General features: G+C 43.4%; 2 protein-coding genes across 2 annotated transcripts in view; one reads left to right on the plus strand and one right to left on the minus strand.

The window, feature by feature from the left end:
- LOC124272502 (steroid 17-alpha-hydroxylase/17,20 lyase-like) overlaps positions 1-11,935 on the minus strand; it is a 316,834-nt gene that overhangs the window by 19,471 nt on the left and 285,428 nt on the right. The gene's annotated exons all lie outside the window — the stretch shown is intronic.
- LOC124272508 lies at positions 4,212-9,804 on the plus strand. Its single transcript, XM_046707714.1, has 3 exons — positions 4,212-4,775; positions 5,611-5,781; positions 9,445-9,804. The coding sequence occupies exons 1-3, from the start codon at positions 4,487-4,489 to the stop codon at positions 9,684-9,686; spliced, it is 702 nt and encodes a 233-aa protein (XP_046563670.1). The 5' UTR covers positions 4,212-4,486; the 3' UTR covers positions 9,687-9,804.

The following is an 11,935-nucleotide window of genomic DNA, read 5'->3' on the forward strand; positions in this document are numbered from 1 at the left end:
TATATTTAAAGTGTCACATGTCGGTTTTACGACAATACGATTTAATACGATGTTAAGTTATTATGGTGTGCCCTGTTTGGTGAGTGTTTGGTCTGGGGTTGTTTCGGGGGTAATCCCCTTATAGTGTTACCCTGGTTCGGTGAAAACGTGCTTAACTTAGAGTCTTTTGATGGGTGACCGTGTTTGGCAGCTTGGCTCTTGACAGTTTCTAGGACTTCAGTCCCGCCCCACAACGAAGCACATGTGATACATGTGGGCTCACCTTAGGCAAGTCAGTTTGTTCAAAATTGCCTCTGTTCACCCAGCAGAAAAAGTCATGTGACTATTGACCTTCTAACCTCACAGGCAGCTTGGGTTATACGGGATAATACCTCCTAGACCTCGTGATGCGCCGTTGACAGTTTCGAGTTGGATACCAGGCGCCAGACAAAATTCATTATTGTTACAACGCAACATTTACCATTCTAATAGATAGCCGAATCAATATTACTAGTGACGCTAGGAAGAGTTGTTATATCAGCTTGCACAGGTAAACATGTTCTGCTGAAAACTCTCTTGTGTCACAGTGTCAATAATTCAGACAGATATCATCACATCATCACTGGAACCTGCATCCATGGGGATTATTGTAAAGACACAACGTCTTGTAACCTGCACGTGTTGGGAATATAAGGTTGTGTTGTCATCTGTATAAGGTCATCAGGGACAAACACCTGTCGTTACCTGCCTGATTAAATGTGTCGCAGCAGTGCTGTTATCAGTATTCTAAGATGCTTTGGTGAAAGATCAAAGGCGCCGACAGTACTTTTTGCATTACGTCACAATGTACTTTAACTTTATAGTTCAGGGCGAAAGTGTGTTTTATTACACAATACATGGTGGTAGAGCGAACTGTATTTCTTAACTCATGACACAGACACAGGCCTTACTATAATGTCGACGTCCAGACACAGGCCTTACAATACTGTCGACGTCCAGACACAGGCCCTACCATACAGTCGACGTCCAGACACAGGCTCTACCATACTGTCGACGTCCAGACACAGGCCCTACCATACTGTCGACGTCCAGACACAGGCCCTACCATACTGTCGACGTCCAGACACAGGCCCTACCATACTGTCGACGTCAAGACACAGGCCCTACCATACTGTCGACGTCCAGACACAGGTCCTACCATACAGTCGACGTCCAGACACAGGCCCTACCATACTGTCGACGTCCAGACACAGGCTCTACCATACTGTCGACGTCAAGACACAGGCCCTACCATACTGTCGAGGTCCAGACACAGGCCCTACCATACTGTCGACGTCCAGACACAGGTCCTACCATACTGTCGACGTCCAGACACAGGCCCTAATACAGGCCCTACCATACTGTCGACGTCCAGACACAGGCCCTACCATACTGTCGACCATACATACTGTCGACGTCCAGACACAGGCTCTACCATACTGTCGACGTCCAGACACAGGCCCTACCATACTGTCGACGTCCAGACACAGGTCCTACCATACTGTCGACGTCGAGACACAGGCCCTACCATACTGTCGACGTCCAGACACAGACCCTACCATATTGGCTAATGTCCAGACAGTGACCCTGTCATATTGTCTAAGGTCGAGACACAGACCCTACCATATTGGCTAATGTCCAGACACAGACCCTGTCATATTGTCTAAGGTCGAGACACAGACCCTACCATATTGCCTAAGATCCAGACACAGGTCCTGCTTTATTGTCGGAGGTCCAGACACAGGCCACCGTAACACTGTCATCATATGTCCGTATTGGGTGTTAAATAGTTGATGTGTTGATTTCACATGTTCAACGAATGATTTCTATAAGCAGAAGAATTGTACTGAAGTACCCCAGTACTTTTACGTTGACAACGTGAGTAAATGTGGATTTTCCAGCGAATATCCGGGTTCGATTTGGCCATCAGCAAGCCATGTTGGTCGACAGAGGTGACTTTCTGGATCGGGTGGTCAGGCTTGCGTCCCAACTGCGTAGACCGACGCTCATGATGTCAATCACTGGGTATCTGGAGCAGACTCGATTATTTACGTTGTAGAGCTGGGAGCTGATTTAAGTTTTCGTTGAAGAACTTGTCGGCACTCCCGATGTGGAATTAACTGAAACCCGAACGTGACTGCATTAAAACAATTTTAGGTCTCTGGTCGGTACCGCGTCAGTTTCAGCTCCCTGTCTAGTTTTTATGTTCCAACTTTTTAAGTGGGTAAGTGAATTAAAATTTATCGGCACTGTCTCAGCCATATCATGATGCGAGAAAATTTCAACGACAATAACAAATATATGCAAACAGTATAAAATCCTGTCGTCAAACTACATGATAACAACTTTTATAAAAACAACAACTAAAAGTAACATCTAAGGGAATTTGGAATAAAAGCATCGACCCTTCAGTGAAAATAGCCTGCTTTGAGTGAGACCGTACGTGTCGGAACACCATATGCGAATATGTTGGCATTTATTTGACTTCATTATCTTTCATGAAAGTGCAGCTCTGGAACCTTCATATCTCAGAGGCAGCTTCCAACATTTGCTGTTGTTTAATGTTCTGTGAGGTGAGGTGAAATTGGGTTTAACGTCGTGCTGGAGAATATTTCGCGTTTGTATGTGCGGCTGCGTGTACTAGCCTAGACTGAAGCTGGTTTTATAGTGCTAGCCCACATAGATACCATGCTGCAGTGAAGCATGAATACCCCACTCAGACACATTATACTGACTCCGAGCCGACCAGTCATTGTTGTACCCATTAATGCTGAGCGCCAGGCAGGGACCAACAAGTACCATATTTTAATGTCTTTTGGTATGACGCGGTCGGGGATCGAACCCGCGACCTTCTGCTCTCCGGGCGGACGCTCTAACCACTACACAACGGAGGCGGTCTAATGTTCTGTGAGATGCAACCTCGGCGTGAACAATGGCCAGTGATTTTGCAGAAACTAGAATTATTTTCTTTTCTTACAATCGATAAGCAGTCTCTTAGTTCCCCATTCAACATGGATTGTCTACATGAACGATGCCTTATGTTTGTGGACCTCCAACAGACGACACCAAAGGTACCAGGAGGGTATACTCAAGCAGGAAAATATCCTGAAAAGATATGTCCTACCAGGTTGGTCGATGAGCCACCGCCCTCTGGCATAGGACTCTGGGCAAATACATAAATCGCTAATTTGTGCGTTCAGCAAACATTAACAACTCTTATCTTGACCATTTGAGTATAAATATCTCGCGTGTTTGAATCGCTGTGAAAAGGGCATGTTAATACCAGAGACAATGGTGCTTTTATCACTTGGCTATGAAGGTTGCAAATGAAGGGTCTAGTGACACTGACAAATTTTGACATTTTCTTTTCGATTTAATCAAATGAATTTGCAAGTATTTTAAACAGTAGTAAACAAGGTGAATGCCTTAATTTCGTGAAATTGTAAATTCTCGTGCAAACCTTGACCTTGTAGCCTATAAAGACGAAAAACACGAAATGCACGTGTGAAAAGCAAATTCATGAGTTCATTCGGTGCATGTTTACTTTTAACTGAACACAAACATAGAATGTGACTTGAAAAACACGCTTTTCAAATCATGAACGTCAACGTGCTATGGGGAGGCGTGATGCTGGTCAGTCTATGGTCGCTATAGCAAGAGCCTGTATTTGTAAGAGACGACTGACGAAGCCACAACCCTTTCTGAAGACCTCAATCGAAATTCTGTTCTGCACGCTGTGAATTTCTTTGACGAGGGTACCTTGACATCATGGACGTTATCGTTGTTAAAGAGTTTCGGCGAGACATGTTTTTTTTTGTTTCCCTTTGATGTCAAGATGTTCTGAGCACAGCATACAACTGAAATTATGATAAATCTGATATTAAGAACCTTTTAAAAAAAATCACGAGTGTCAGGTTTTCTGTTTTGCTTTTTCATCCTAACTTAAGTTTTCTGTTTTACTTTTTCAACCTAACTTGTTTACTAAACAGTAAATTAAACAGTTTTCGCTCTGCTGATCATATATATCCGCCTATTTGCATGAAATGGAAATGTAATGAATATTTCATGAGGTCTCAACTTTCAAGCAACGTAACGAAAATAAGAAAAACAATCTTTAAGTAATCGTTATGTCATGATCCCCAAGGAACAGTAGTCAAAGATCCATCCATACCACACAGTGAGGCTGTTTTGCCAGTAAGGTAGACACTCTGGTCTGACATTCTGAGACGATTGGGCTCACAGTACTAGTTTCCGTGTGTCTTCTGTGTACACTCCTTGACCAATACCAGTGAACTACGCCTTAACTCTGACCACGTGTCACCACTCAAACCCAGAATCGCCAATTACGATTACTTTGCCAATAGGTTTTTGTTCAACAAATCGATTTGTCGATTCTGCTGCTTCGAACATATACAACCATATACCTGAGGCTGGGCTGGCACCATCGGAGACATTCGGACATTCTGAGATGATTGGGTTCACCATACTAGTTACAGCATGTCTCCAGTATACTTACAGCCATACTGTCTTTCGTCATTTCACAAGGGCGGAGGAATTAGATGATAAAGTTGGGAAGGACTGGAATCGGGATTTGGCCTACGACACATTTGTTGACTGTGCAGGACTTTGTTTTCAGAATAAAACCTGCCATAGTTTCTCCTTCTACTCTGGGGCGTGTTATATTCGTAACACATACGATGTCCACACAAATATCACATATCTGGATTCACCTGGAATGAAGACGTTCTTGAAGAAAGGTAAGCTTCCGTGGCAGAAACATTTGGCGAGTGAATGGTATTCTAAAATATATGCGACTTGCATGACCACAACACAAACTTCCAAAACTTATCACTATTTCGCAAGTCGACAGAAATGGAAATGGTATTCAAATATGCAGTATGCTGGTGCATAACCCTGCTTGTCTGGAAAGCACATCTCCCGGACTACCGAACATCTAGATCTGTGAGGTGAGGTGGGTTTAACGTCGTACGTAAGATTATTTAGCTCATATGACGACGTGCATGCGTGTGAATGTGTGGCTGCTCGTACTAGCCCAGACGATTTATAGTGCTAGCTCACTGAGATACCATGCTGCAGTTAAGCATGAATAAGTCACTCAGACACATTATACTGACTCCGAGCCGACAGTCCTTGTTGTACCCATTAATGCATTAATGCCGAGCGCCAGGCAGGGACCAACATGTACCATATTTTAACGTCTTCTGGTATGACGCGGTCGGGGATCGAACCCGCGACCTTCCGCTCTCCGGGCGACGCTCTAACCACAACACCACTGAGGCGGCCCCAAACATCAGTAAATAATTAAAAGTCAAGAAGTAACAATTATTTATGCTGACCATACTATGAATTCTAGAGACCGCTAGCTCAAAATTCCTCTATGCCAGATTTAATGATGTGTTAATTTAATAAAACTTTGGCTGTAACTGGCCCTATAGGCATTTTCTAGACTTCTGCACATCATAATTTAAAATGTCAAAACAAAATTGTCAACATGTTTGTAATTCTTTAGATCTGCAATACAAAGACAAGGGTGTTATGTTTCTATGAAATCGACCTTCTTTTGCCCCACAGATAACTGCGTCTCTCCATACAAACCGATTGAAGACACATGCATATGGGTGTCCACTTCTTCTGTGCCCAATGCAGCGGCAAGACTGAAATGTCAGATGGACGGCGGAGACTTGATGACCGTGAAGACGCCTAACAAACTGAAACTGCTTGAAGCCTTTATGACTGCAAATGGTACGTAACGCATTATATATCTACCATTGTGAATTAGTTTTGTTTCACTGTAATAACACTGTTCCTTCAGTGGGCAGTTGTTTTTTATATATTTTTCTATTGGTTCCCAAGATTAAAATATTACAGATATACAAAGCCGTGATACCGCAGCAATGATGATGTGATTTAGTAGTCTATTTTCACGTTGAGCACCAAACCAAATCATGTTTTTTTGATAATTTCAACGAATGTGAATAACAATTGTTAAGCCAAATTTGTAGGTTTATCGAAAAGGTTTGAGTCTCCTGACATTCCCAGTAAACATGACACACATTCTCATTTACATCTGTGCAAAACAACACAAACTGTTGTCAAGTTTTCATTTCGACCAATTATTCAGTGGGCAGGGCGCAAAAATCAAAGGGCAGGGCGCAGCGCCCTCCTAAATGTGCCTAGGGGGAACACTAGGGCAGTTTGGGTAGAATCTGGTCACCAGGCTGACCCTTACTTAACGTAATTGTTGTCATTCACCCGTGAAGATCCGGGTATAAATTGGTCATCAGCAACCCATGCTTATCGTAACGGGATCGGGTGGTCTGAGTGCGGTGTTAAACAACAAACCATCTTAACATTCCTGACCACCCGATCCCGTTTGTCGCATCTTACGACAAGCATGGGTTACGGAAGACCGGATTTTGACGGGTGGATCTGTTGGGACCTCCTTTAACAATAAAGAGTACGTCTACAGAATAACGGATACCTTCCGCCATCTTTGAAAGCACGCGAGTTTACTTAGGGTTAGGGTTAGGGTTTGGGTTAGGGTTAGGGTTAGGGTAAGGTTTAGGGTTAGGGTTAGGGTTAGGGTTAGGGTTAGGGTGACGTGACACTGACAATATGGCTCGTAGGTGTTCTGTATTCTGTAGGTGTACCCAATAAAGTGTAGTGGCTTATGCTGGTGAAGTGCTTGCGTTATTAATTTACACAAAGCCATTCAAGCGTTAAACAATCGAGTGACCCAAAGTTACCAAACCTACCCATAGCTACTCAAAATACAAATAGTACGTACACACACAACACAACACACACACACACCACAAAGTTACACAAACACACACACACATAGCTACACACACACACACACACACACACACACACACACACACACACACACACACACACACACACACACACACATATGTACGCATTCCTTTTACAGAATACTTTAATGGCTAATATATTATTCCATGATTACAGTATATATGTACTAATGTGTAAACTACAGACATATACTACTCAAAACAAGTAAGGGAACACTGATATCTTTGCACTTAAAACCAAACAGGAACAGAAGACAGAGACATGTGTAAAACAGTATTTACTGTGTACACAGAAAGAAAATCCATGAACAATCCATTTCGCTTCATTACGTGAACAAGTGGTAATGTCATTGATGTCACTTGGGTCCAAACCGAAAATCAAGGGTCTGAGGTGAGGTGATGTCAAATGGGGTTTAACGCTGTACTTGAGAATATTTCGCTCATATGACGACGTGCGTGCATGTGTATGTGTAGCTGCTTGTACTAGCCCAGACTTAAGCTGGTTTTATAGTGCTAGCCCACAGAGATACCATGCCGCAGTGAAGCATGAATACCCCACTCAGACACATTATACTGACTCCGAGGCGACCAGTCCTTGTTGTAGCCATTAATGCCTAGGGCCAGGCAGGGACCAACAAGTTCCATAAGTTATCGTCTTTTGGTATGACGCGGCCGGAGATCGAACCCGCAACGTTGCGCTCTCCGGGCGGACGCTCTCAACCCAAGGCTGAGAGAAAAGTCAATGACCACCTCAAGCAGGCACACGTGCAACACAACGAGTTCATTGATGTCTGCAGTGTGTTCTGTGGGATAGGGGCGGTGGGGTAGCCTCGTGGTTTAAGCGTTGGCTTGTCACGCCGAAGACCCGGGTTCGATTCCCCACACGGGCACAATGTGTGAAGCCTATTTCTGGTGTCCCCCGCCGTGATAATGCTGGAATATTACTAAAAGCGGTGTAAAGCTAAAGTCACTCACTCACTCTGTGGGATAGCCTGGCAGCATAGTCTCAGCCATTGAGCAGGCGGTTCTCTCTAACAAGTCTGCTTAACAGATCCAACACGTGTTCTATGGGTTCCGTATCAGGAGAATATGCTGGCCATTTAATGCGATTAACATTGCTTTGTCCTAGAAGGTCAGTGACTACAGATTGGTTCTGTGATGAAATGAGAAGGCGACCCACACTATGACACTTTCACCGCCAAAACGATTGTGTTCACGAACGTTGGCGTTAGCAAAACGTTGACAACATCGTCTGTAGAAAAGAACACACCCGTCATTATGCTGCAGTGCGAACCTCGATTCGTCAGAGAAAAGAACTGCTGAGCACTGTTGTCTTGTCCACGCGTGCACTGTTGTCGTGCCCATGCGTCTCTGGGTGCTCTGTGACGCGGACGAAGACGTGGTCTAACGGCTTGACGTCGGGGCCGGGTTTTCTTTCCTTCAGACGTTTGTTCCTGTAGCAGCCCTAAGTTGACGTCGAAGATGGTTTGCTGTGATGGTTCTTCTCCTCACTGCTTCTTGAAACAGCGAGGTATCGGTCTTCCCTTCCTATTGTAACACGATGGCGTCCTGACCTTGGTAACACGTACTGTCTGGGACCATTTCCAACTTTTAAAGGAATGAAACGAATAGTGCTACAAAATACCAGTGTTCCCTAAATTGTTTTGACGAGCATATATACAACACTACCGCATAACCGATCCTAATCCACTTTCTGGAAGAATATTCCCACGGGAACTTCATCTTTGCTGGTCGAGTTGACTGCCTTGAGAACTAGAATATGTCGTTGTACCACGACGGGGTAAATTGATCCTCTTGCTGTGAACACCTGATCAACTGTTCATGCGTACTGTTGATCTGTAACTTTGGTATTGAATACAAAGAATGCTTTAATGTCGATATGTCCCATGACGATTAACAGACCGAGTATACGATCGTTTTGAGAAAATCTAACCAAAGGTTTACATTACGATCATCGATTACCACAACGTCGGGCTACGATGACACGCCATCAATCAAGCCTGACTCTCTGATCCATCAAGTTGCTCAGGTCCAATACTAATCCAGAAAGTCCCACGAGGATTAAACCTTTTAATTTTACAACATTTCCTGTATTTATGTGCCAAAATAACAAGAGCTATCAGCTTACACAGTAGGAATAACTCTATTTCGATAGTTTGAGAGAGGTAAAAACAAATGGAAACTCTAATAAACTTCCAATATACAAACGTCTCATTACACTTCTATATACGGGGGGCGGTGGGGTAGTCTAGTGGTTAAAGCGTTGGCTCCTCACGCCGAAGACACGGGTTCGAATCCCCACATGGGTACAATGAGTGAAGCCCATTTCTGGTGTCCCCCGCCGTGATATTGCTGAAATATTGCTAAAAGCGGCGTAAAACCAAAAACTCAGTCAGTCAGTCTATATACGGGTTTCGGGGTAGCCCAGTGGTTAAAGCGTTCGCTCGTAACGCCGAAGGGTGCATTGTGTAAAGCTAATTTCTGGTGTCCCTCGCAGTGTTATTGCAGGAATGTTGCTAAAAGCGGCGTGAAACCATACTCAAACAGTCACTTCTTTATGCTGCAGGTATCGATGTTAGCGGAAGACGCGCAATAGGTGCCTATCTGGATGTGGACAGTATGGCGTGGAAGTGGGTGGATGGAGAAACACTCAGTAGCCCAAGCCTTTGGTGTCAACCAGGCCATGCACTGGTTGTTACAGAACCTTGTTTAGAGTTGTTTAAGGGCGATATGTTTGACGGCCGGACCTGTTTTACAGACAGTGCCGGCACATTCGCTTATGGGTATATTTGTGAAATAACGGAGTAGAACATAATAGTTCTTAGTGAAAAACAACCATTCCAGTCCATCATGTAGAATCTTGTTTACATTTAAGGAAAGCGTATTAGACTGTTCCTGCATAGTCACACATGAGTATATTTGTGAAATAGCTCAAGCCTATGGAGTAAAACAAATATATATTCCAGTTTATCCTTTAGAACATTGGTTACACTTGAAAAACTCCTGCTTTATGAACCGTCCCTGTATAATCACTCATGAGTATATTTGTGAAATAATTTTGTAGAACTCAATAACTCAAGCCTTTGGTGTAAAACAATAATTCCAGTCTATCCTTTAGAATCTTGTTTACACTTGATAAACTCCTGTTTTCATGACAGTTCCTGCACAGTCACTCTTGAGTATATTTGTGAAATAACTTTGAAGAAATTATATTAATAGCTCACGCCTTTATGAAAAGCAAATATTCCTGTCCATCCTTCATCCTTCAGAACAACGAGTGCAGATGTCAATCGCGAGCTCCTGTTTCATGAACCGGTAACAATTTAGCAAAGTATATATTTGTGAAAGAAGTATCCGGTACCACGACGCCACTGATCACCAGGGTGTCTCGTCAACAGTTTAAATTTTCAATGAAGTTGTTAATTACGTTTGTTTGGTGTGCTTAACGTGCTTAACGCCATGCTCAGTAATGTTCAAACCAAACGATGTTGGTCTGAGAAAAATCGAGTCTGGAGCTGCAATTCCAGTAAATGACATTTTGTGCATCTCTCGATCCCATCCAGTTGGCCTAAGAAGACATGAGGTCGCTCCAGTCAACGAACCCGATCCATTTAGTCGCCTATTACAACAGGCATACGTTGCTGAAGCCTCTATTTCTACCTGGAACCAATTGGAATGAAGACATTTCTGGATAATGACCGTGGACACATCAGGAACACCTTGGTACTTTTGCTTATACTATATTACAGCAATACGACGGTGGTCTGTAAATATCCGACTATGGACCAAGCATTCCAGTGATTGACATCATGAGTAGCGACATGTGCTTTTGGAACACCATGACATGCAACGACCAAGTCAACGAGCCTTGATCTCCAGATCCGTGCGTTGCTGAAGGGCAATTCTACCTGGGATCTTCGTGAGTGCTTCTTAATGTAGCGTACTGACTAATTAAGGAAACATAAGGATGTACAGCATCTTCATTACCATGCGGAGCGATGTAATGATGTTATTTCTAACACCGTTCTCAAGCAAGTGATGTACAGTGTATTGGTGAGATGTTTACAGGTACAATGACGAGGACTTGTTTTTACAGTTAACTGGAAAGTGTTGTGGTCACGTGAGGGTGGAAAAGTCTTTTAAGTACACAATGCGGATGATCTGAGGTGAGAAGGGGGAAGTCTGTGCTGTAAACAAATGGATAGAAAAGGGTTTGACTAAACGATATAAGACGGTTTCTCAATGTTGTTACATAGTGGAAATTTGAAAATCAGATTCGGACCTCTAGAACAAGGTTATGTGATATATTTTTTCTAAATTGTTTTCGAAATGAAATTTATTTGATAGCACTAGGGAGCAGGGTCAAAGTGGAGGGGTCAGAAGGTTGAACGTGAAATGTATGTATATCGCGTCCATCTAGGAAACACAGGCGACTTGAATTCCGGCACATGAGATACAACAGTGAGGCTTGAATTCCGGCACATGAGATACAACAGTGAGACTTGAATTCCGGCACATGAGATACAACAGTGAGACTTGAATTCCGGCACATGAGATACAACAGTGAGACTTGAATTCCGGCACATGAGATACAACAGTGAGACTTGAATTCCGGCACATGAGATACAACAGTGAGACTTGAATTCCGGCACATGAGATACAACAGTGAGACTTGAATTCCGGCACATGAGATACAACAGTGAGACTTGAATTCCGACACATGAGATACAACAGTGAGACTTGAATTCCGACACATGAGATACAACAGTGAGACTTGAATTCCGGCACATGAGATACAACAGTGAGACTTGAATTCCGGCACATGAGATACAACAGTGAGACTTGAATTCCGGCACATGAGATACAACAGTGAGGCTTGAATTCCGACACTTCTATGAGATGCCTCGCTGCAACAGTGATAGGGTACGTTCTGCTCTCAGTCATTTCATACAAGACAAAGTCTGAAGATATTGTACGTACGCTTTAATGACCATCATCAAAGATTTTAGGATATTATCTTACCAGTCTGTTTGCTGCCGTAGGCTTAGAGTTAACAG

The sequence above is a fragment of the Haliotis rubra genome, unplaced genomic scaffold (genome assembly GCF_003918875.1).
Source record: "Haliotis rubra isolate DU_JTF1 unplaced genomic scaffold, ASM391887v1 Scf170, whole genome shotgun sequence".
Taxonomy (NCBI): domain Eukaryota; kingdom Metazoa; phylum Mollusca; class Gastropoda; order Lepetellida; family Haliotidae; genus Haliotis; species Haliotis rubra.